This window comes from Neocloeon triangulifer, unplaced genomic scaffold (assembly GCF_031216515.1).
Source record: "Neocloeon triangulifer isolate White Clay Creek 2 clone unplaced genomic scaffold, ASM3121651v1 ptg000001l, whole genome shotgun sequence".
Lineage (NCBI taxonomy): Eukaryota > Metazoa > Arthropoda > Insecta > Ephemeroptera > Baetidae > Neocloeon > Neocloeon triangulifer.
In genome coordinates, this window is record NW_026775544.1 from 11,244,097 (window position 1) to 11,270,326 (window position 26,230).

Sequence of the window (26,230 nt, forward strand, 5' to 3'; positions counted from 1 at the left end):
TGTTAATAGATTGAATTGAATAGTTACACGCTACTTTCGAATATCGCACGGTTGATTATCACAGTAAACAACTTTCATACAGGCAGCAGACACGTGTATGAAACGGTGGAATTTTATCGTGTTATTTTTTTTTTTTTTTTGCTTGCTCAAAATTACTATTATTTTTGCGTATATGTTAGTGTTTGTGTTTTTCGTGAGAGTTTTATACTTTAATGTACTTTTGCTTGTTCAATAAATTGCGCCTCACGCGTGAGTCTTCCAGATATGCGACTGCCCCTATATATTGTGTAAATTTTTGTCTCTTTTCATTCTTGACTTCGTACACTCGTTTAGCAACTGGGTTATTTACTTTTATTACTGGCAGTGAATCTAAAGATATATAGTCATTCTTTCAAAATATTGCAACAAAGAATCAACCTCCCTTCACTGATGAACGGGCGCAAACAGGACAACGTAAAAATTATGCTCATACAATTCAAGTAATAAACAAGCCGACCCAAGTTAGTGCCAACTTTAGTAAAGGCGATTCGTTTTAGCAATCATGTTTGTAACAAATTTTATCAGAATTGTGTGAAAACTTTACTATTTTTCATTTTGTATTGAAAGCTTTGTTATGGACTGTTAGGTAATTTTTATAGTTACCGTTCTTAATTTCAATTTGGTAAGGATATAATAAAACTTTTTGACTTTAACGTTTTCTGACGGTTACAATTTTTCTGAATAACACAAGTCAGAGACAGAAAAAATGAATTAGCACATTAATCGTCCATTGAGTACTTATATGGGTCGGCTAAGGAAACTCTATATGATGAGAGTGATTTCTGGTAACAGGAGCTAGATATGTGTTGTAATGAGAATAAAAAAATATCAAGTCACACACGGCCTCCGTGAAATACAATAATAATGGGATTAGCCCAGGCTGGCGAGCTCTTGCGTTTTTTTCCGAGTCCACAGAACAAAAGTAAGTTTGCTTTTGTTAAAATATGTACACAGGGATAGTATTACTATTCTCGTAATAATAATTATATCTTATGCGGTTGCAATCAGTAACAATGTGCATAGACTTTCAATAGTTTCATTATTTAAATCTCACCTATCTGGAATGTAACTTCAAATGAATGACTAATCGGTAAGTTAAAGCATTTTTATGCACTTCCTCTCACTCCTGCTATATGATTCAAAAGGGCTTCTTTATTTACAATGCACCGCGCACACTTAAGACGAGGCAATCCTACGTTACATGTCCTAGTCGCATCATCCATTAGAGAAATTGACGCTACTGGGTTGCGAGTCAAAGAACTTTCCAATCAAGGCTTTGAAAGCAATAAGATTACACTACTTTATTGCGGCGATACAATGTCATTGCCACACATAATAATTATGATTAAGGAATGGTTTATATTGCTTTTTATTTGTAAGTACCAGCACTAGACAAAAATAACATTGCACAAATTGAAACTAACAGATAACATTAAATTAAAATATATTAAATAAGTCACACTACCACTTATTATTTATAAATTCGTTTAAAAACTTAATTTTTACCATAAAATAACATAAAGCATGGAAGATAAATGGATCAGCAGTGCCCAGTAACGTGAAAAAATTTAGAAGTAGGATTGACTCTCATGCCGTGATGCGCGGTCAAAACACCAACGACTAGACAGGTCCGACTAAAACGGTGAGAATTCTGACTAGCGGGTGCAGTCCTCGGCAGGTGGCCAGCCTCAGCCCCTATTACTGCAGCCCTGATTAAGAAAATAGTTGATCGCCTGCAAAGCTAGACCTGCTTCCCTCAACCGCTGAATTTTTTGTAACAAGTCAGTGCCGCATACAAATAACAGAAAATGCGACAGAGATATTTTGGAAATTTAAAAGTAAAACGAGGACAATAAAAAACTTCAAGGCTTGTCAAAAAGCAAAAACGAGTCATTATATTATGTCCTTCCCGCGGATATGCACCGGATATTTGGGGTTTTTGAACAATGGCAAGATTTAAAGTGAAAAAGAGAGCAGCCTGAGGAGAATTGAAAGGTGGTCAAGCACCGGATTGCAGTTGGGCCAGGGCAAGCAGGCCAGGACTGGGCATGGGCAATGGGCCACCGGTTAAAGCTAACCGCGCGAGATTAAAACGAATGCCCGTATATCACAAAGAGCCAGCCCTCCCGATGAACAGCCTATGGTGGCGCCTCACAGCTGGTACCACTTCTTGTCCTTGTACTTGAGCATTAGCTGGTGCGCCGATGTCGAGAACGACTCAGCCTCATTGCGCATTCGCTCGGCCCGCTCTTCCAACACGCCCAGCTTCTCACCGCGCTCCACAAACAAATCGCGCGCTCTCGACACTTCCGATGAGGCGGACGTCGCCCGTTGGTTCAACCCTTCAAGGGTCGGGCCCGGAATGTGCTTGGCCACGCTACGGGACGCTTTTCCGCTCGACTCACCGACTGCAAATCACAAAAAACGCATCACGCCACAATTCTTGAAATTAAAAAAATAAAATAAAAATATCGGCTCTACTCACATAATTCCTCACGATCAAGAGGCCGTGAGCCACCCCCAAACAGGCCTCTAAAGAAGCTCTCCTTTGGGGGCTCAGGCATTTCCCTGGTGAGAAATAGTTCACCGACCATCTCGTTCAGACTTTGACTGGAAAATAAGAACAAGATTTGAGGTGCGATTTGAGCAAAATGTGAAAACTCACCAAAATTCTGCAGAGACAGTGAATTTCTGCATCTCCGTTGGTGAACACAGGTAAAGGCCATGCCCTCGATTGCTGAAGCAAAAGGTGCGCGCTATCCTGCAAGTTGCAATGAGTGTATTAGAATTAGCGATTGGTGACGACGCAAAGTCACTCTTTAAAAAAACAGGATTTCTTAGGGATTTTTAAATTTTCATTTTATGGGAAACATCGATTATAGGTTTCAAAAACATTGAAATGCGCGCAAAAAGAAAAGCTTGTTTCATTATGATTTAAAAAAATAAAGTGGTAATAGCATTTCATTGTTGTGAATTGGAATTTTGCGGCCACATTCACATTGCTTTACAGAGGAGGCAAGACTTAAATGAGCTCATCCTGCCTGCCGGTTGAATTTAACAAAGAGAATAGCAAAAATTGTTGTTGGAGGGAAAATAAACATTGGAGTATTGCAGATAAAAAAGCACTTTGAGCATGTATCACAAAAATTTTAGTACATAAAGCCGAAAAAATTTGGAAATCAAGGAATTGGGCTAGGGTTAATAGAAATGTTATGTACAGCCGGACAATTTTGATTAATTAAAACAGGCTATAAAATGCAAATGTCTGAGACCCTTGACTTGTTTAAATGGCTAGTTAAAATGGGAATTAGCAATTGGGATAGATTTCATTCAACCACCGGTGCAAAACGTTGAGTGAGTCCCGACATCAAAATCACACACGTTTAAGATCAATTGCAGCATGCTAATATGCAGTCACGGTGGGGTTTGTGCAGTCTTGGGGGGCTATTTTCCCCTCTATGGAAGAGGCGGCTCATTTACAGGGAGGGGACAGTGCACATCAACACCAATTTGTCACATTTTCTTGTTTTGCATAGCTTATTTGTGTTTGAGAGAGATCACAAAACATTCAAATGACACCAAACTATTATATTTTGTTAGGTTTTCAAGTTGACTTAAAAAGGTCTTGTATATATGATATAATCCCACAGTGACGGAATTCACGAGTTTTCAGGGTGATATAAAAACACACATAATATAAAAAGGTTTGATGTGTAAACTGATATATGTAAATGTATGGTTCTGGAAAACGTCCAGATATATATCCGGATTATGAATAATACGTCCAGATATATAGTATAGAGCACAACCAGTTTGGAATGAAGCTTAATCAACATTATTTTTTTAATCCAGAAGGAAAAAATTATAAAATGCTTGTTGCGGCAATACTTTTTGAGAGGCAAAATTTACAAAATTTGCAGACTTTGATATTTAAAAATAAAAATATTACATTTTTAAAAAAAATCGCCAGTCCCAAAGTGGTTGCAGTAAAAATTGGATAAAAATTTGGTAGCTGGTGGTTTCAGGTGTCAACTTACTGATCTGTGTCTTCGTTTACAAACATCTGTTGGCCCCAAATAGACAACATTGGGTCTACTATGCCTTGTATGCCTTGTTTGGATGTCTGAAAACTGTGCAAGCAGAGAAGAGAAAGAACACGTGGTGTATCTGCATGTTTCAAACTTTGATGTCTAATATGATAAATGAAACGAAAATAGTCAAAATGAAAACCATTTAACAGTGTCTAATTATAATTATAATAATCACGAGTAGAGAGCTTTAAACAGAGCCGCAATCGCAAAAAAATGTACTGCGAAAAATTATGTCTGCCGACAAAATAAAACCAATCTGTACAAATGAAGCAAAATTATTATTTTCAGTCAGCATAAAATATTTAATTTTGTGCAATTTTGTTATTTATTTTGCTGCATGATTTTGCTCATTCACTTTCGCCAGTTCCAAAATTTAGTTTTGTATATTTGGTAATATATGTTTTTGTCATTTCCACTGCGTCAGTGTGATCCTATAAGCTAATTTGTTTTAGGACTGTTAATGCAAGGGAGATATAGAGATCATGCTCCATGCACACGCGGCATTTGCTTGCTCTAGGTTTGCACTCATCTTGATAAAACGTGTGTGTACAGAGCAGTTATTATGGTGTCAAGAGCACAGGCGCAGTATGAAGTCAAACTCTTGACAAAAGTTTTGTTAGCCAGGAGATGATGGCAACTCTTATAACAAAATTCATAATGAACTTCAAGCTCAAATAAGATAAATACAAAACTACCCACTCTGATATCTCTGAAGAAAGACCAAAATTTAAAAAAAGTAAAAAGTTCTAGTTTGAACATATACATTATTGCAAATCTCAAACAAAAACTCTCATCATCAAATCAAAAGCATTGTTAAAAAAAAACTCAGTCGATCCCTGGCTAGGAAAAAAGTTGTGAGACATGTTGGCATAAGAGGGAAGAAAACTCTTGTTATTGTGTTAGGTGGTCGTATATTGGAGAGCATTGAACTAAAAATGTTCAAGAGAATGAAAAATTTTGAATTTTGTGTTAATATAGAGACACTATCGAGAACGTCACGACTACTTCCAAGCCAGAAGTGAGTGTTGCTGCTTAACCAGGCGCAACCTGGCTCAATGCCATGCAACATGCTTGATTATTGCCAAATGTCGACTTACCTTAGGTCGGCCAGCGGCAAAAAGTCCAAATAGATGAGAGGTCGCAAACTGGGCAGCGAGTATGCGGACAGCTGGCCGCTACTCAAATAGCAAACCAGGCATATACTATCTGCAAACACAAATAGAAAAAGCTTTAGTAGAGAAAAGGAATCAAAAGTTTTTTTTTTTTTTTTTTTTTTTTTAATATTTCCAACACTAAATATTAAATTATAGAGGCATAAATTGAAAAAAATTCAATGAGTCATTTTTCTTTAAATTTGCAAATATTTTTTAATTCATTTCATATTTTTTAAATAAATAATTTAAATAAGATACTTTGTTATGCAACCCGCGCAACTGCTATTAAAAACAGGTTGCATAACTAACGATTCAAAGGCGCTAGAGCTACTGGGCAAAGTGGAAGTACTTCAATAACTCCAAAATCGCTTACCTTTCAGGGAGATAATTTCCGCCTTGACAACGAAGTTGGTGTCGGCCAGCTGCTGGCGGTACACGCAATTCTGCGAGGGCAAAGCCACCACTCGGGCGTGCTTTTCAGAAACGAGCACCGCAAACTGCCGGTCTCCAAACTGCTCTGCAGCTGACGAAGATGAAGCTACCGTCGTAGGGGAGATGCTCGGTCTGGCTTCTGCAGAACAGGTCTCTAATGAGGGGATGCCAGAAAAGCCAAATTGGCACAGTTTTAGTGGCGAAATCAAACTCGCAACAAGTTACAAAACAAAGGAAGCTGGTCGACGATCTATTATTTACGTAATTTACTTAAGCAGAATATTCTACTAATTTTTTTTATAAATAAATTGAGCGTTTTAGATAAAAGCCTGTACGCTTGATGTTTTGCATCAATGACATCGACCAAAATCCTGCACCTAACTGAATAACTTTGGAGGAGTAGACTTAGACTAAAAGGGTGAAAGAGAGAGATAGAGAGAGTGTGTGAGGTGCGAGTGTCCTTGGGGCCAAATCAGCGCAGATTTTGCCACTATCTTATGTATATTTCAATTATTGGTATATTGATTAGAAAAAGATGTGAATATGTGTTTACCTATGTAGTTTTGCAGCACTTTCCATCCTAGAAAGAGCATTGCAGTGGTAAAATTGATAGGTTGCAAACGATCAAGATGAAAAGGTTAGAATAGGATTTGCAGTCTTTGCCAAAGAGCACCCACAGTAAACAGAGTCCTGACTTTAGCCCAACATGATTATATATGAGCTTCTACAGAAATAACTGATTGATAATGAGACAGCATAAAATCTTACTGGACTAGACATACTTTGATTTTCTAAGGATGATTCAATTTATGTTGAATGAATTCAGTGACTGGCTTGTCACAAAATAATAAAATGCTTAATTACTTGACTAAAATACATAAAAACTGCGATTGAGCAAAAAGCCAGAACTCTGGAGCGGAAAAAGAGTAAGAAGGAGATGCATGCTGTTATCTACTGGGGCGAGTAGGCAAAGAGAAAGGAGCACACAAGAGGGCCTGGTGCACCAACAAGGGGAAGGGCAACACCAGGCCTCAAGAGGAAACAAGCGTACTGCTGCGGTCCTTGGCGGCGTCCTGCTTCTCGTCTTTCCAAGTTTCAAAAGAATAGGGAATGAGCGCACCGTTGCAGTCCAAAAAGGACATTGTCAAAATTGTGCCTTTAAGTCGGAAAATGGTACCTGTAAAAATAGTTTTGCATGTATATAACTTCTCATCCAATCCAGAGATGGTAATTTAATGAGATGAATTTTAGAAAAGTATTCACATCTATTGACGGAACGTTTAAAAATTTGAATGTGAATGTTTTGTTTGCGTTTTGTGGAAATCTTGGAAAAAGTTACTCACCGCAAGGTTGCAGAACCACTGGTGTGGTCAGACGAGCCTCCACTGAAGAGGGTTGCGCTATCATCACTGTTAAAACAGAGCCTAGGCTGGTGCCTACCCACAAGGTCGGGCAAGGAGAAGAATCTGCAACGAAGCGGCAACAAAGTCAGAGACTGTTATCAAGGAGTGTGGAACGTTTTCACTCACCCGATTTCTTTGTGTAGGAGTCGACAAAGGCGAGACACTGCACAGATTCATTAGTGATGTTTTCCAGACTTGACATTGAGGAGCTGCGAGACCTCGAGAACGAGGAGTCCAGTTTGTCTAAGGAGGAACGTAAGTGAGTTAAAAACACTTGTTGAAAATATACAAATTAATAGAAGCCACTTTGATGGGCTCAAAACACAGCTCGGATTTTGTTCGTGGCTCTGAAGTTAAGATATTATACAAGGCTAAAAAAATACTCGAGTACAGCTGAAACCAGGCATTTAACATATTTTCACAAATATTTAACAATTTGTAATTTATATAATGCTTTATACTACACTATTCTAGGCATTTAATCAAAGATTATTAAAACATGTTTGTTTATTAGTGTGGTTTTTACCTGGGTTGCATTGTACAATATATTATTTATGACACGTTATTGGCGTTAGAACCGACAGCTTTAAGAAAGCACGAAACACTGTTTCTTTGTAATGGCAAATAACGCGCGAACCAACAGGTTGAAATGTGGCTAAGTGATTTATTTACTCGCGTGTTGAATTAATTTGATAAATAAAATATTTCCACGACAAAGACAAGCATAAAAGTAATGCTTGGTTAAATAGTTGAAGAAAATATTATGGCAGAAACAAATCCGAGCTTAACGACATAAACGACAAACAAAAGTGCAAAAAGTGAACAAATTCAGCTAAAAGAATGTATAGAAAAATAAACACACGACACGCACGGTGCAATTGCAATAAGTGAAAAATCTTGTAAGTGCGCAGAAAATTAGCAATGTCAAGAATATTATATATACAAGAGAGGCGTCAGAATAATATTTGGTTTGCAGTTGGCAAGCATAAAGACTGTCGGCTTATTGCGATAGTTGTCTAGGGCAAAAGAGTGTACAGATTTTCGTTATTTGACAAAAAAAACTCCATACAAATAAAAATGCAGCATCTAGGTTTATGTTATTAAAGCAGAGAGCTGAAAGGCCATGCAAGCTGGGACGCGAAACGGAACGAAAAAATCGGTAAAAAAAATGAGGTGGGCGATAAATAGAGGAGGCGGAAAAGAGAGAGATCTGCTACCAAAGCATTAAGAGCACGCAATCGAGAGGTCAACTTATAATCAGAAAATGAGCGGCGCATGGAGAAATGGGACTGAAAAGTGGTTTTTTAATTTGTGGTGAATGATTTGTATTTAAATTAATGTCCGTGGTCATATGTTGCTGTGCAGAGGTCGGGGATCCACATACATTTCAATAGTATATGTACAATTAAAAACAGCAGGGCGACAGATAAGAAATCTGTCGCGCAGGAATCAGCGGGTGCACAGCAGAACGCGTGTGGAAAAGGACAGGGCACACGTGTTTGGTAGGACAAACACTGACATTGACAAAGGGCTGTTGCGTGGCGGCGTTTGCTTGAGCACGCGGTGCAAACAGAAGGACAGGTTTCAAGGGAGTCGGTTGAATGAAGAGAGTTTCGAGAGATAAAGAGAGAAAGACTGGAGCAGTTCATCATGCCAGGGCGGTCGCATTGCATGCCGTCCAAGTGGCTGGATTTGAGAGAATAATGCCGAGCAGAAAAGTATATAGAAGTGTGGCAAGAGAACAAGAGAGATAGGTAGAAAAATAGATTAGCACGGGACTTTGCCACATTTCACGCGCAGTCCCAACAAAGGGTCAACCGCCAAAAGTGGATGCGCGGCCTCTGGTCTCCCACTGCGCCAACTCCCTCGCTCTGAGTTGATTAGGCACGCACACACACTATTTGGCAATCGCACGGAAGGAGAAATAGTTTTGGAAAGACCTTCACCATTTAATTCTTAAACTACAGATCTCATCTACAGGACAGAGACATAGTAAAAAAACAACTCCTGCAACATTTGCCAGAGAGATTTGGGGCTGATCGCACCGAGGACCCGGTTCATTTTTTTGAGAATTTCTCAGGGCTCGGTGAATGCAATCAATATATTTTGTGTTCTGTGTGGTATGTGTGTGTGTGTGTGGATGCAGGCCTTTTTTGTGTATATTATGTATGTGGTGTCAGAGTAAAATTGTGTGTGTTTTTTATATAGAACGTGGCTCTATAATGTGATTGTGTGATATGCTCGCTGCTTATTTGAAGTGTTTGATATAAATGAAAAGTAACCATGGAAAATGAATACTACTGCATGAACAATGGAAATCATAGCACAATCGACAATTCGTATCTCAAGTGCTGTGGGCGAAGAAATGGACGGCACAAAGGAAGACGTCACAGAGTGCTTTTGTATAACTGTGTTTAACTCCGGCTCATATTTTTTCAAAGCGGCCAAGGTTTTCTTTGTTAAATACATTATTTATTTTCCCAAATGACTGGCAAGTAATCAAATATTAATAAAGAAATCTGCAATTTATTGAGAAAATGTGAGCGAGAGTTCTAGATAATATGAAAGATGTGCCTCAGGTGATGAATTGAATTTCTGATTAGTTGGGTGTCTAAAAGAGAGAGGACAAAAAGTAGAGACTTCCTTTAGCAAAACTATCCGTCAATAATTGATTTTTGCGCTTGTCCATGACTCAGCAACAATCGTCGCTCTCATGTATACGTGTGGAGCGTGGAGAATAAAAATACAGTCTCTACTTAGCGCCTGCTGAGAATGTGTATATGTGTGTGAGCCATTTCGGCTCCACCAAACATCGAAAAACGTGTGAGTGAATAAATCAGAGATGCAATGGCGGATGCGAGAGAGACGACTCGATCGAGAGCTAGAGAGAGAAAAAAAGAGGCTTGGATAGTCTGATTGACTGACTGCGCGCGATTCAATCACAAATAAAAGTTGTAAGAAAAAAACAATGTGTATCAATAGGAAAACGAAAAACAAAACGAAAGATCGGATATTGCATTTCTGACCGAGAGAGACAGCCAACTATAGAGAGAAATATATAGAGACTTGATAGAAAATATATAGAGATCATAGTGGTGTGTACAGTGGGTGGAGGTCTGTACCAAAACTGCAATATTGCCGGCTGTTGTTGAGGGCATGGTGCGGCACCCTCGGCGAAGTGGCCGGACTGGGCGACGCCGACGACGACGACTGCTCTGGTGCCCGCAGAAACGCGGACGACAACGTCAGGTGGGTCGGCGTACCTAGGGAGGTGGCGCTTTTTGTTGGGGAATTGATCGGGGAGGGTACGTCGACAGTCGCCTCGGCCGAGTAAGAGGCAGTACTGAAACATTTCTGGAGTCGTCTAGTACCTTGAGATTGTGAGCGCTTGACGGGCCCTGGCTTGCGGGGTGAGCCTGCACCCTGGCCTGACGCTTTGGCTGTGGTGGGAGACACGCACACACCATTCACCTGGTGATGGGAAGCAGCAGGACACACATGAAAGCAACGGGTTAGTGCTTCTCTAGTTGGCCACTGGGTTCAGGATTTTTATGGGACAAGCGCTATTTATTTCATCAGGAAATTAAGGGATTTTTATATATATGTGAGAGTAGCAAATGAAATGATGGAGATGATCCAACCAAATTAAAGAGTGAAACTATAAACTCAAAAGAATTAAAAAAACAAGCGACCAGCAGCCTACGCGCGACGGTGGTTGCGAAACCTGCCTGCTGACGCTACTAATTTTTACCGAATATGCGAATGCGGAACAAGTATTTCAGGCAGTTGTCATTGTCGTCATTGGTGAGATCCTTGAACAGCACACGATTACTCTTGCGCACCTGACGAAAGAGAGCCTGAGGCTTCCGCCAGCCCTGCCAACCTCATCTCACCGCCAGCGTCTGCTCAAAAACTTGAGTCTTCCGCGACTCTTTTCGAGAGAGTTGCGTTTGCCTCTAATGATAAACAGTTAGTTAAGACGAGACAAATTATAGCTGTCAAAGTTTGTGATTTGAATTTTTTTGTTTCATTTACAGGCGCAATACTCGCTTTTCCAAATGCTCGTGACAGTGCACACTGTTTTGGTGCATTTCTACTGTCGCTAAAACATGTATCGATTTTTATGTAATTGGGGAGATCACGAGATCACATTAAAGACGAGATGCAAAAAGTGCATGAATAATGTCAACATACCTAAACTTTCATCAGACTAAAAGCCACAAAAGAAAAGCCGTAATTGCGCTTGTCATTATTATGTGAGTTTGGCAGTAGGCCAGCAGTGCCCGCGGGCGCAAAAGGGGCTGACTGAATGATTATGGTGCGAAAGGGGAAAAACACTGAACAGAAACAGAAAACGAAAGCCAGTTAGAGAAAGGCTGCCACAGAAGTCCAACACCAGAGTTAGTTCTTTTTTTTTGTCAAATTGGGGTGAGCTTACTCAATTTCTTAATCACTCGGCCAACGGCTTCCCAGCTAGACTCTTCCTCTTCACGGCGCAGGTCGACTACCTTCATGATCGGTGTTCCAAGTGAAGGCATAGTTTTGCTCAGGTTATCTGAAGTGATATCCAGAGGTAAACTGTCCGGGCGCTGCAGAGTCACCTTCCTTTTTAACCTAGGAGGCGCCACGGGAGGAGGCGATTCTGCTTCGCCCTCTTCGTCCAATGGCGACTCTTCTTCTTGAGCTTCTTCGGCTTCCTCAGGAACAGACTCTTCTGCGTCTGGAATCGGAGACGGATGCTCTGTTATCAATTCAGAAGACTGCGGCTGCTCAAAATCGAGCATTTCCTTGTTTGGTGCCTTCACACTGGACAGCCGGAGCTTTCGGAAACTAAACTTCTTCTTGCGCCACGGAACCGAGTGTCTTCGATTTTTCTCCTGCTGCTGGTCTTCCTTGGCGATTACCTCCTCTAAACTGGCCTATCCGCCAAAATCAACAAAAATAAAAACTAAAATTTAAGAGAAAAAAAAGTAAAAAATAAAAATCATCCCTTAATTTCACTGCTATCCCTGCGAGACACACAGACACATGTGCGTCACCAACAGAAACGTCTGCGTGAGGGCTTGAGGGCCTAAAAGGTGCTTCATACCTGGTCAGATGTTGGTGATCGGCATCGATCCTCATTATTGGTCTCATTTAACCTTTTTGGCGAGCGGGGCACACGCTGGTATGGATCGGCTGAACCATACAGATCGGGAGTCATCATGTTGAGAACACAAACCCTCTGCTCAGTGTCCACTACCACAATGCTGCATTCTGTTCCATAAGCAACCCTAAAGACATTCAAAAGCGTGACTCTTAAGCAGGTTCTTTAGCATTGCAAGCTACACTTACAATCTGTATGATGAGTTAATGCCAAGCGCAGTGATCTGACTTGATGGTTCCCCATGAAGCCCAATAGAGATGCAAACTAGGTATGCTTGAAAGCCAGGAGGCTTTTTCTGCATGCCGGTCCTAACTCGAAGTGGACCGATTTCCTGATCACGATTTTTAGCTTTACATAGCTCAAATGATATTAAAAAACTTACTCTCGATTCACCAGAATCTGCTTTTATGTTTTGCCGCGGAGGATACTCATAGTCTGGCGAGTATTCACCTCCTTCTTCCAAATGTTCATAGTTGACGGGAATTTCCAATTTCTAATTAAAAAAAAAGGAAAAAAATAATGAACTTTAGAATCTATTACAATTACAGCAAACTAAAAACCTACCCAGGTCTCTGTCGTGGCTTCTTGCTTTCGAAATTTAAAAATTATTACATGGCTACTTGCTCCAGCTATGCACAATTTTCTCGACTCTGGGCACAGTGAAATTAAATGAACGGCAAAAGGGTCTTCCTCCATGCCTGAGCACTCCGTGCTTTTTGTGCGAGGCTTTTCAAACACCTTTGCCGTTTTCATTTTGTACAGGACCTGCAGGGTTCCTGCCGACGCATCCCAAAATTTGATGCTTCCGTCAGCATGCCTGTAAATAATTGGAATGATTTAATATACCCTTGCATGACTGTCAAGTACTGACCCTGTGATTATTATTTCATTGTAACTGCATGGCGTGGGATTCCACTCTCCTCCGTCTACTGGCCACTCGCGCTCACTGAAGCCAGTCCTCTTTTGGGCTCTTGAGCCGACAGAGTAAAAGGCCGGTATCAGATCTGACGGGCAATCGGCAAAATATGTGCAGCAGGTCACTGGACTCTCATGAATGTCCATAGGGTAAGGGTTTTCGAAGCAAGGAAACCCAGGGGTTAGCAGGTCAATGACCACTAAGTCATTCTGTAGAAGAACTACAATAGCGTATGGGTCTTGAAAGTCTAAAAATGTTTTTTCAAAATGAGTCTCCACACAAATGATCAATTCAAAAATACTCACCACTAACCCAAGGACTTTCGCAAAGAGTAATGAAATCGACAACATTGTGTTCCATTTCGAGAACTGTAGTCGTCTTGCCATGAATAACTGTAATACTAGGTGCTCTACCTGCAGTGTCATGAGGCAAACCACCACTAAATATCAAATAGGCCTCACTGAAAGTTGTAAAAGTGACAATAAATCATAGAGAACCAAGTGGTAAAAAACTATTTCAGTACCCAGTAGCACGAAGGCTTTTCCACTCAACCTTCTGGATGGGCTTACAGGGATCCATTTTACCTTCTTTATTTGGCTTCGCTGTAAATAAAACAAAGTAAAAATTTATTAATTACGACGGAAAAAAATTTAAATGCTGATCCTTTACCATGCGGCGTTGAAATCGACAATGGTTTGAACGTCTGTTGTCTGGCCTGCCAAGTGGAAAGGGAACCGTCGGAGTGAGAGCAAACAAACTGCTTCCCTTCGTGGTGCCAGGCAACGCTCAGAAGGCCTTCAGAAGCCTGCCACCTCATTTCAGCAACTCGAGATTTCAAGTCCCACACCACCAATTGACCACTGGCAAATCCGATCAAAAGCTTTGAAGAGTCGGCAGGGTTGTCGCTAAGGTGCACAACGGGGCCAGGGTGCGTCTTTCGGGTGCTGCGGAAATTTAATATGTTTAAAAACTAATATTTCAAAAAGGTAATTGTCTCAAAATACACTTTCATAATTTTGAAAATTGTATATGAAATTTGAAGATTATATTTTATTTCAATCATAGTTTGACTTACGGGTCTATTGCTTTGTTCCAGTTAATCACATAGCCAGAGAGTTGAAAATTCTCAATGTTGACTACATGGATGTTTCCTTTATCGGTGCCCACGTAGAGCCATTTGCTTTGCAGCGGCAAGTGTATGAATGTTATCCTGAAAAAAAAATAAAGAAAAATCATGTAAATGAGCAAAATACAAAAAGCATTCACGCAAAAAACTGTCACAATGAAAGAATGAAATAGAAAAAGAGAGTTTATCTTTTTGCAAACAAACAATCTGTACCACGAAGATAAAGTACTTTTGCTTGGGGATATAAAGATTGAAAAAGATAGATGTAAATTATTCGCAGTTGGGAATAAATATTGTGAGAATGGTAAACGAAAAGCTTAAACTTTTTAATTTTTCAATATAATTTATTAATTAAATTTATTCATGGCATAATTTAAGCGAGAAAACTCCCAAATTTTCAGTAATCTGTGAGAAATATTAAAAAGCAACGTAAATAAAAATAAAATTATCAATACACCAGCCTAGATGGTAATTGAAGTTTATTAAAATTTAAAATTACGGGTGAAGGAATACATAAATATTTTTACTTTGCAATACTTTAAAGTTTCAAGTTATCACATCAAGGTGAATTTTTATCTTTTTAAATAGGCATAATATGTGATAGCCTTTGAGGGCATTGCACGACATGCATGCATGCCAGTTAAAAGCAGAATCAGTTCTGACATGGTTAAGTAAAGGAAACAAAACCATGACTGGGGCAGATATCGACGGCGAGAGTGAATGCAGTGAGCGCGCTTGGCACCCGTTGCCAGGCATATCCAGCCCGTGCTATATGAGCAAAGTGGAAGTGCAAAATAGGCGAGCAAAGAGAATGCGGCTTGTTTTCGGCCCCGTCTGGTCGATGATGGAATTGGAGATGAGAGTTGTCGGTGACCCTGAGCCGAGTGAGTCAGGGTATTTGGGTCGTCTTCATACATAAATGAAAGAGGGGTGTATGCACGGGGTGGCCGGATGGATATAGAGGAGCCGATTCTATTCAGCCGCTTTTCAATCTGCGGCCGCAAGACAAAACTACGGGTGAGAGCGCACGCGCTGCCTTGTGATTAAACGACAGCCTCAAATTAAAGATGGACCAACTCTCTTTTATAATGAAACAACCCGAGCGCGAACTAACTCCGAACGCAAAGGCGCCCCCGAGATAATTAGCACGCGCCCCTGCTAATTTCACTGCCTTATCAGCGATCTGCCCTCTCCCAGCTCCAGTCATTGTTTTCGCGGTTTCTCCTCTTGTTTAGAGTTTCTGCTTGTGCTCTGATAAGAATGGCTTGACATTCAATACAAGAAGAAAGTTCTCCGCTGGAGTAATTTTGCAAAATGATCACAACTGCGCTCTTCGAGGAAAGATATCCGAACAAAATTTCTGCCAAGAGGGTTTTGGCCCACTTTGTGCTTGGCAGCTTAATAAAAACTTTTTGTTTGTTTTCGAGGCGGCAACGAAATGCAAAGTGCGGTGGCCGTCCGGCCGACCTACCAAAATGAAGTATCGATTTTAAGAGTACACTGCTACTCACTTTTCCCTCTGGAATTTCAGACTGTGCACCACCTCGGGCTTCTTTTGGCGGAAGTTCCAGAGGTGGATGGAGTCGTCTGCGGTGGCGGTGACCAGAGCACCTTCATTCGTTAGGAACTGGATCTGGATGACCGCTGCGTCTGTCTCGTGCTGCATGTGCGAGTCCACTCCTGGCCGACCCAGCCTGCACCGTTTAATTAAGGATAACTCCCGCTTGGAATGTTATTTTATTTAGAATTACGGACGAATTAAAAAAATCACATTAAATAATAAAAACGCGGCTCTGCTTTGATTCAGAAGTCAAAAGTTTGGGGCATCATTTTTCAAAGCGTAAAAGTTTGCAGCAGTTTTATCGACATCATTATTCATTCCCTTCTGCTACTGGCGCCGGAAGCCAGGGATAAAATGTGCGTGGCTAGGTTGTTGTTTTTGGTTTTTACAAAAAGGATACAGCCGAAGGGATCCTGACTTAGTGCCGAGGGCCAGCAAATGCTGGATTGGGTCGAAAGCCACCGCCGTCGGCTGAAAGGGGAATCCATGGCGGAAAGTCTGCAACAGAACACACAACATAACATTAAATTTCTGCTTCAAATTTTTACATTATTAAACTGCAATAAAATCATGTGTAGATTTAATTATTATTATTTTCAATTAAGAGTTCTTTGATAAAATTGTTTTGTTGGATAGAAATAAAAGCAAAAGGTGGGGATTTCGACGTGCGTGCGCTTTACAAGCTTAATAAATCTACCGATGTTTGCTTGTAAACTTGCAAACTCCACTAAATTAGCGCGATTAATCTTGTGCTTCGCACGTCGGGTCTGGATTAGAGGCGAGGTGAAAAGTTGAGTTTATCTGCAGAGTTTGGCACACAATCAGTCAGTCAGACGCGGAGCTACCCCATTCACTACTCTCCCTTTGATGGAAATTTGACTGTATTTTGGCTCGACGCTCAAATCAATACATCTGCGGTGCGCCGAGAAGGAAGAAAATAAATTATCGACGAGGAGAAATAGATATAAGTCCAAAATCATTCGCGCACATGATCCCACAGAGGGGTTAGTGCAAGAGCAGAAATAATTTCCTTTCACGCATGAGAAACTGCCTTTTTAACTGATTCGCTCTTTTTTTTCTTAAATTATGTGTCGGTTCAACGCACGGCTTACATTATGAACTGCCGAAAGACTCAAACTTTGAAGGAGCACAGGCTCCGTGATATGAAAAGTTGAATCAACTTCCTCCGTGCAGTGTGCGTGCGAGGCAAAAATTTCGCCTGCAAAAGTACAACACATGCATCTCCAAGTTGGCAGACTGAAATTTTAACAACGTGTCCTACGCGCATTCCCCGAGGACTGCACGGCTGAAATATTTACGCCGTCGTCATCTTCAAAAGAAAATATTATCCTGCTATGCAGCCCAGCTTGCAAACTTGCTCGCAGACGCACATTTGGCGAGCGAGGGAAAGAAAATTGGTTTTAAATATTAACGAGAAGGATGGAATCGAAAAAAGCGCCAAAAATTAATTGATCGGCTTTGGTTGGAGAAAAAGAATTGTAAAGAAATCATGTCCAAAGTATTTTTTTTTGTGACGGCACCCAATCAATGACCCATAAAAACGGACCCTTAATATCATTCGACTGTCGTCGGCATAAAATGTGGAGAGCAAACCTCGGATTTTTATGTGACAAGACTGGGGCGCCCAACTCCTCGCCCCCAGAGAGGATAATGTTTGCTGGATATTATTTAGTGAGAGGCGGGCGAGCGAGTTTGCAAGCGCCGCGGGGGGTGGCGAATAATGCGATTTCATTAATTTGGGGGCTGCGGGGCGGGACGGCGTGGGTGGGTGGATGAGCCGGCCATAAAATCGCCTCGTTTACGACAGAATTTCTGGAGATTACCAAGGGCGGCTGCCACCATATTATTGCGGCCTTATGGTTGACAGCGTTCGGGTCGGCGAAAATATGATTGTTGGTCGGATCCATTAGGCCGGGTGTCCAACAATGAACCCGAATTTTGCGTCCCTTGATATCCCCGGCGGCCAACGGGGGAGATTTTGGGAAACCGATGTCAGAGGGTAGTCGGCAGTCGATACACGCACCGAGATAAAGTGGAAAAGTCGTGTGTGTTCGGGACTTGTTGGCGTTGCGCATTATTAGTATGCACGTCAGCGTTGAATAGCCAGCGTGTGCGAAATTGTTGTGTAAAGATAAATTAAACTGCACCCAAGGTGTAATAAAACCGACGTCACACTCCGTGCTATTTAAGACTTAAGACTAAAAGCGAAACTCATGAATTATATACGGATTTCCACACACGTCGTTTTCCGCGTATTTACGCTGACTGCAAATCAACCATTCTTAAGAAAAAATCCACGCACACGTTTTGCCATTTTCCCTACAGGGTCCAAAATTGTGAGTTTTTCTCCAGTCTGTTTCATATTAAATTAGGTAGTCCACGATTGAACGAACTTCGAGTCACAAGTAAATATATGTATTTATTTAAATTTATAAAATTATTTTTTTCCTGTTAAGTTATAAAATATTATTTGAGAAAATAAAATTCAAATTCAAATTTTGAAAATGATTTTCCACATTAAAACAGAAAATTTAATATCTGATTTTGATAAACATTGCAAAAATTTAAAACGGCAGCGACAGTAGAATTTTTAAATTAATAAGCTTTTCGTTTAAATTTATTAAAAATAGTTCAAGGTAATGAAGAATTAACTTAATTTTTGTAGCGGTTCAATCTGATTAAAATAAAAATCAATGTACACATTGAAAATACAATTTTTTTTTCTTTTGAACATAAAAGTTATTTCCTACGAAGTTTGATAAAATTGAAGTTTCAAGTAAAAAAGTGACCCAAAAATTTTGGTATTAAATGTAAATAAATCTATTTAAATTTCAAATTTAATTTTTCATGTGAATTGTGAAGTAAAAATACTTATTTGTGAGCCGACCAAAAAATTCTAGAAATAATTCTAATTTAAAAAAAAAGTATGTATTGGCTTTTATTTTCTAAATTTTCTTTATGAAGAGCACACATGTGCAAGATAATTAGCCAGACGTCGGTATGGCGAAGTTCGCCAGAGTAGAACTCGATTCAACTCAACTTCGCGCGACACCAACACGCCAATCGTGGACTACCTATATAATCAAATCAAGCCTTTACAACAATGGCGATTAAAATTTCCAATTGTTTTACGTAGAAATTACTCCCATTGTTGATGTGATTGTACCTAAGAAGTTAAGTCCTTATATAAAATGAAATTTAATTTTGCTATTTAAATTTAAATTTCTTTTTCTATAAATACGTAATTTTCTACGTAATGGAGAATAAATAAATAAATAAATAAAATTTGCGAAATTTTTTACTTGTCAACACTAACAAAAAGCGATTTAGGTAACAATCTGTATTTTACCCCATAAATCAAAGAAAGCTCTAAATAACTAGATTGTCACAAATAATAGCTCACATATTATTCCAATAATGAATTTTATTCTGGTAAGAAAACTTTTTCATATGATAGCCTCTGATATATGCATAAAAATGGTTTTGGTGTACAGCGTGAAATGATCGCATTTATTTAATCTTAGGTCGCCATGTGCTCATATCGACTTTTGGATGAAGAAGAGGAGCCGAAAGTGATCGGAGGCTTCCAGTTGGGCCTCCTATTTGTTATGGGAAATTTCCTAGACCAACCCGACTAATGGAGAGGAATTTTATGCAATTCCTTGGCAGATATTACTATAGCAAAGTTTCTATATCGATATATCATTAGGCAGATTCAATTTGATCAAAACTTTGCTTGTTTTTGCTAGAAAAAATTCACAAAACTTTTTTAATGTTTATATGCATGTGTGCTTTTTGGGCGTTGGGCTCTTAGATGGCATCTCGCTCTTTATATTTCCATCCGCAATTTTTGCTTATTATTGGTGCCAGAAGAATGAATAATTTTGTTTTGAAAATGTGGCTAACTTTTTCAGCATCTGCTGTGTTTTGCTACACACTCGGATGCAGTTTTTGTTCAAAGAACATTAAAATTTTTGTATATATTCTCGTTCTATTTAATGTTTGTTTCGCAACAAATCGATCTGTTTTAGCACTTGCGTGTAGTACATTCAAGCGAAATCCGAGTTTTATTACAGCTCGCTGCGGGTGCAAAAATAAAGAATCACCAGGCAGGCACTAATGAAGAGAAATGTTTGCAACAAAAGATAAATCGGGCACTAAGAGCGACGAAACTCGAAACAAGGGCCAAACAATGCTGGAGAAGTGGGCCAGGGCGGCGATGGGCGAGCAACGCGGCGTTCAAGGACTCGCGGCGCCGCGAAAAAGTCACACCCATATCAGGGCCTGATTATTTTCTGTGGACGCCTCGGCAAACAGAATAAATTAAAAAAAAATATATGCATTTCAAATTAACGTTGAATTTAAAGAATTTCAACGATCAAAATTTCACGGTTTTAACTTGACACAAAAAAATTATTTTTCCTCCTCTTTTTATTGACGTTCTGCAATCGCAGCAACAACCATTATTAAACGTGTCGTGTGTGTGTTTTTGTGTTTGTTTGATACACACCGACCAAAATGGCTTTTACGAGCAAAAAAGCGAACGGTGCGTGCAATATGACCCGACAACTGTGACGGCGGGGAACAATTAGTGGTGCGCCTGGGAAAAAGGGTTTGTGTACGATTTTTACCATCGGAGCTGCTTCGGGCTGCCTTGCCAGTGGCTGCATAATTTCCGTTTCTTTCTGCGCTGACACCCACTCGACTGTGCCTCGTCGCGCAAAGGAAGGTGCGATAATCTCTGCGTGCGTATTTACCCCAGCCGGCGGCGGGCGGCGATACGCGGCCGCCGCCGACGCACGCACCTCCATATTCCTACACGTAAAGCACGCAGAAAAACACACACACGGTGGAAGAATGCTGTCGTGACATAATGGGCGTGTTTAATTGTCCTGCCGTGGCACCAGCAATATTGACAAGTCGACTTCAACAAACACACTCGCTTCTCGATGGGGTGTTGGGCAACCCGGCCTGGGGTGCCACCCCTTTACATTGATATTCAATTGCCCTCGCGTTTATGTTCTCGTTTTCTGCAATTATAGTCCATGTGTGACCACACAGATTGATTTATGCTCGAGTTTGTGGATGGGGCGGCCACAGTAAGTGGGTCATGCAAAATATATTATACAGCCTAATGGATTGTCAATTTCGGTGTCTTCAGTTCGCTTCCGAGATAACCTTGATTGCCCTAATATTTATTGCAAAGCAAACTCACTAATGAACAAGTTGATATTGCAGTTGAAATAAGCAATTTATTTAATCTACATCTAAATAGACACGAATAATTACTTATTCAGCGGCATAATATATCAGGGTGTGATCTTAAAGGGACTGGGAATTATTGGGAAATGCGAATTTGGCATTTTAATCAAGTTATAATGAGTTTTACGACAAATGCCGATTCCAAAATAATTTATTTTTGAAGTAATTTAAAAATATATTTCAAGTTTTGAGTAAACTAAGATGTAACCGGCAAAAGCCAATAAATAAGAAATATTAATGCAGAAATACATTATCATTTGTGAAGACGAAATTTCTTATCTTAATATGAGCTTTCAAAGAGGGCACACTCTAAATCTCAAAAATCTTGGAAAGTAATAAAACCGCTAATTAAGCCCTTAAAAATAATTTCTTCTGTATAATTGAAAATCACAAGTCTGAAATAATATTATATTTTAGATGTGCCAGTATTTTGCATCAACCCTCATAGAATTTGGGTCGCAGTAAGAGTTCTACAAATAATTTTGCTCTGTTCCACATTGAGTTTTTGAAAATTATGAATTTATGCTAGGAAATTTTATAATGAAAATATCCTGTCCTTGTTATACAAACAAGTCAACGCTAATGGTTTGCAAATAAACAATTATCCAAAAAACGAAATCCCACTCAAACTGATTGAGCTGAATTTTAAAATTGGTTTTTTTTTTTGCAAAGAAATATGTATAAAACTTTCCGGCTTTAGTATAACAGAGGTATTGAAAGTTATGGGAAAAGATAACCATTAAATTTATGTCACAGCCATTATGATGTTTTAGTACAAGATTTAACCCGCTGACCTATAAATTGAAGCCAAGATTTTTATAAATAAAATAAACGGCCAAAAAGTGTAGCAGAGAAGTGACACTTTATTACAATCAATACTTTTTACGCCTTGAAATTCCAGAGAAGAAAATTTTAAAGATTTCTTGCTGCGCCGTTTCTTAAATTAAGAGGCTTTGGTGTTGTCGTTTATCATTTTGGCGCACGCCTTTCTTTAATTTCCCGTGTTTAATTAATCAAATCAAGCGCTGTAGAAAAAATGCTCAAAGAAGGCATGTTTCTGAATAATAATCATCATGCTTGGTGCTCATTAAAGAAGAACCCAGCCAGCGATGCCTCTTTTCGTAATAAAGCACAGCGGTGTGAGTGCACGAGAAAAAAAACTCGGCCGTTTTTTCCGCCTAAAACTGTAGTCATGCATCACACCCCTCGAGAAGCAGCTTTTTTGCAACAATGAAGCGCTCGCTGTTGCACGTTGCTCTCAGCGATTTGCATTATTTGCCGTCTCGCTGTTTTCTCATGCACAACTGCCCCTTTGACCCCAGCCGACTCACAATAATTACGAGCCACTCACTTGCCTGCCGACTTGCAAGTGACGCGCCTACCTGTTCACAGGAAAGCTACTTGATGCACCTGCAGGCGCTTCTTTTTCGAGCTTTGCAGAATAGCTGAGCGAATGCTTTTTTCTACATACGAATGTATTTTTAAGTAAGCAGCGATAGATGAAATCAATATTCTTCAATTTTTAATTGCTTTTAACTAAAATTTATTTTGACTGCGGTAAAATGTAATTTTAATTAGAGGCCAGATTATATTGGAGCTTTTAATTACAAAAAACTTTTTCCTTCTTCTCAAACTTCTAAAATTTTGAAACAGTGATGATTTAATTTTGTATTTATTTTCATTCAAATATTTTCACAGATAGTTATTGAACAAAGTGCGTGTTTTCTCTCTCTAACAAAACTTTTCTCAAAGCGGCTCGGGAACACTCATATTTTTAATTCAGGCTTAATTTGAGCATAATTATTGCAGCCGAAGGAGTGTAAAATTAGCTTTCTGCCGTTGTTATAAGCAATGTTTGTGTACTAGCTGAAGTTTAATATTAATCATAATTTGAGAGGGGTTCATAAAACAAAGGGCAATTTCAATGAATTGAATATTTGACGAAAGGAAATAATGACAAAAGTATCAATTGAAAAAGCAGAATAGGAGAGAACGAATATGGTATGGCCAGCAGAGAATTTAGAAGTCTGGCTGATTAAAATCAAGATGTTTGGCGAATTGAAAATAAACAATTTTATTTTCATTCTATTCTTCATTTTATTCGCTAGAATTAAACAAAAAAATAAATACCTTCAAAGACTTTTTCAGTAATTCTTTTGCCAACTCTCACAAAACGCAAAGTGTGGTTGCTTTTTGACACGCGCTCTTCCACTTTTTAGTCTCTTGTCCAAGATTTCAGCTCTTTTAATTTAATTAAGCGTGCCCACACCATTTTTCACGGACGTACAGCACAGCATTATACTTTACATGGAATTTCTCGAGGGAGACTTTCTCATTGGTCTTGGGGCGCTAAAAGACACGACTTTGCTCTCTCTCTCTCTGGGCCGAGAAAAAGAAGACAACAGAAATGAGCTGGGAGCGGAATAAGGAGTTTAGTACTGCTGCAGACTCAGCAGAGATGATTCATTTGTCAGTCGGCCAAAATCGTCTCTCTCTCTCACTTTCATAGTCGACCGCAAATCTCGAGGGATGAAAGAAAGCCCCACTCAATTGATTGCGCTAATTGCGCGCTCCATGATAAAATCCGCCGGCGGACCCGCGCGCGCTAGACATACACACACGACTTGAAATAATTAAAAAGAGAGAAAGAGAGAAAAGGGCTGCGAGTGAAAAAATAAAAAAGCGAATGCGCCAGCAAAGAGTGCGCTAAAATATTAACGGCGAACGAGGAGGCGCCAACGGCCCTTTTGGCGCTTCTCATTTCGCTCTCGCAAGACGCGCTAAAAGCCCAAATAATAACTCTGCCTATTATCTTAGCTGATCAATTTCGTCGCCGCCGATGGGACAAGCCACACTTTTTAATCCCACAGGCCAGTCTAGGTCCGGTGTAAACTAAAGCTTTAATATTATCTCCAGTCGCACACTTGAGCTCGGTTACGAACAAATTTTTAATTGAAAAACAGCATAATTATTTTGTTTTAATTGAAAAACCGGTATTTGGTGAATATTTCATTTAAATTAATCTCAAATTAATTATTTTTAATTTTTTAATTATATCTTCCTTGTTTTTTTTATTTTTAAAAAAAAATTCATAGAAATTTAAAAAAAGCTCTCAATATAATTTTCTCAAATTTTCATTTTTATTCAATTACCAGTTTTCTGGGTGTCTACTGAAACGTGACCAGCATGAAATAGCTTTCATACCGATTTTTTTTTAATAAAATGTTCCACTGAGCACAAAAATAACAAACAAGATATTTATTCTTTCCTACAAATATAACGTTATTGCTAAAAAATTTAAAACACAAAGAAAGTTTTCTTGAACCGCAGGAGTTAAAAAACAGATAATTAAAAACTGACTGACGGTCAGAAGGTGAAAATGAGATTGCGTTTTGAATAATCTTGAGGATTTAAATTAATCTTATATATTCGCTCTAAATGGAGAACGAAAAATTTCACGAATTCATTATAGAATCATTTTTTTAGTCCAGTGATTTAGCAAAATTTACCAATAAAATTTGTTTGCAAATTATAAATAATAATAATCGCATAATTTTCATAATTTTGTACAGCTTAATACAATTTTTTATTAAAGAAAATTAGTCTAATAGGGTTTGTGAAAGGTTTTCTAATCCAAATTTTTGAAGGAACTGAAAAAACCGCAATTTAAAGATAACATTAACGCAATGAATAGTGATAAAACGGAAGTTGAGGTATTTTTAATGGGACTTTACTGCCAACTTTATTGATACGGGTCAGCGGGCGACGCGAAATAAACGCAAACTCTGCGTATATGTCACATGCGTGTGCAAACGTCGAAGCGTAAATTGCATTATGGGAAAATATGGGTCGCAGCCATAAAGTTTGGGCGAAAAACCAAAGTCACATGCGTGAAAAGTCTCATTTAAGAGAGAAGGCGTAGCAATTATTCAAAGTAACGCTCGGTGGGTCTGTGGGTCAGCGAGTCAGCTTGGCTCGCGACGCCGAAAAGAAAACGTGTCCGCTAAATGTCACAACAGCCGCCTATGAGGTGTTGCGAAATACGGGCGGGACTGTGAAATCTTCCTTCGATTGGCAACCGAATTCAAATAAAACGAAAAGAAAAATCATTCTGGAAAGCGGGATGATTAAGGGGCAAAACAAAAAAGGGGTTTATTGCCCACTTTGATGATGTATACGAGGGGTGGATTGTGTGCCAAGTACGCAACGGAGGGAACACACACGAGGCCCTCGTCCAACAAACAAATATACATGCATAAGTCCTCGAGTGGTGCTCTCGCCACTCTCACTCAAATAAGCGACACGCGAAAGTTTTAAAAAGGCACGTCCCCGCGGCGGTCGCACCGAAAACGGTCCCCGGGGCCGCGAATTCGCGACGACGGGCGCCGCAGCCCCTTTGGTGCACCTCGGGTGTCAGGTCGGAGGGGGGCGTTGGACGGCCTCCGAGGGCCCGATCGACGCGTCTCGGCGGGGGTTCGCAGGGGGCTGCGGCACGAGGGGGTGTTATGCACCGTGCGGTGGTTCAGTACAGTGTGTGTCTGTGTCATTTATATATACTGGCCTTGGCGACGGTGAAGTGGTCGGGCCGAAGGGTCTCAACGATCTCCTGGTCGACGCGCGGCGGCTGCGGCGCCGACGAGCGGAAGCCGTCGAGCACCCCCTTGAAGGTGAACTTCTTCATTGCTGGATGGTGCTCATCGCTGGCTGGGTCCGTCCGTACGTTCGTCGGATGGATGCGGAACTTTGCTTGCTCGCTCCTCACCCCCAGATCAATACCAATGAGCAACCCTCAGCTGGCCGCCCTCCTCGCCACAGGTGGCAGCACCCGACGCCCGGGACCTCTGCTGCCACTCGCACACATGGTGCCTTCTACTCTCGCTCCCACCGTGTTGGAGAACGGCGAGGGGGGTCGGGAGGCCGCCGTGCCTTTCCGGCTCGCTCATTGGCACGCGCTGACGATTCGGCTCGATCAAGCAGCTTTCGTTGGTTGCCTCGGCTTTGGTATCGCGTAAAAATTATTACGTCGCAACTACATAATATTGATGCCACATAGCTCCACATAATTAGGATTTTTGCTAA

The 26,230-nt window shown here is 40.1% G+C and overlaps 1 protein-coding gene across 8 annotated transcripts; it reads right to left on the reverse strand.

The window, feature by feature from the left end:
• Positions 1-111: 111 nt before the first annotated feature.
• On the reverse strand, positions 112-26,010 carry LOC132198436 (syntaxin-binding protein 5). Of its 8 annotated transcripts, none has more exons than XM_059622832.1 (23): positions 25,713-26,008; positions 16,269-16,366; positions 15,819-16,001; positions 14,257-14,391; positions 13,851-14,125; positions 13,705-13,783; positions 13,487-13,641; positions 13,137-13,428; positions 12,830-13,082; positions 12,648-12,758; positions 12,454-12,596; positions 12,209-12,392; positions 11,558-12,038; positions 7,246-7,362; positions 7,060-7,182; positions 6,768-6,893; positions 6,270-6,296; positions 5,658-5,870; positions 5,228-5,336; positions 4,077-4,169; positions 2,705-2,800; positions 2,525-2,649; positions 112-2,447 (listed from the first exon to the last, which is right to left on the reverse strand). In XM_059622832.1, exons 1-23 carry the CDS (start codon positions 25,830-25,832, stop codon positions 2,191-2,193), a joined length of 3,795 nt encoding a protein of 1,264 aa, XP_059478815.1. In that variant the 5' UTR covers positions 25,833-26,008; the 3' UTR covers positions 112-2,190. The 8 variants fall into 8 exon arrangements, with proteins under 8 accessions (XP_059478815.1, XP_059478972.1, XP_059479058.1 ...); XM_059622989.1 differs by lacking the exon at positions 25,713-26,008 and adding an exon at positions 20,521-20,627; XM_059623075.1 differs by lacking the exon at positions 11,558-12,038 and adding an exon at positions 10,491-10,590 and having other exon boundaries at positions 12,454-12,758; positions 25,713-26,010.
• Between the last annotated feature and the right edge of the window lie 220 nt (positions 26,011-26,230).

Coding starts and splice junctions, on each gene's coding strand:
- LOC132198436 (XM_059622531.1), bottom strand. CDS start 25,832: ATGAAGAAGTTCACCTTCAAGGGGGTGCTCGACGGCTTCCGCTCGTCG. Junction 13,784..13,850: donor GTCGATTTCAACGCCGCATG/GTAAAGGATCAG, acceptor TTTTATTTACAG/CGAAGCCAAATAAAGAAGGT. Junction 5,337..5,657: donor GGAAATTATCTCCCTGAAAG/GTAAGCGATTTT, acceptor TTGTGTTTGCAG/ATAGTATATGCCTGGTTTGC.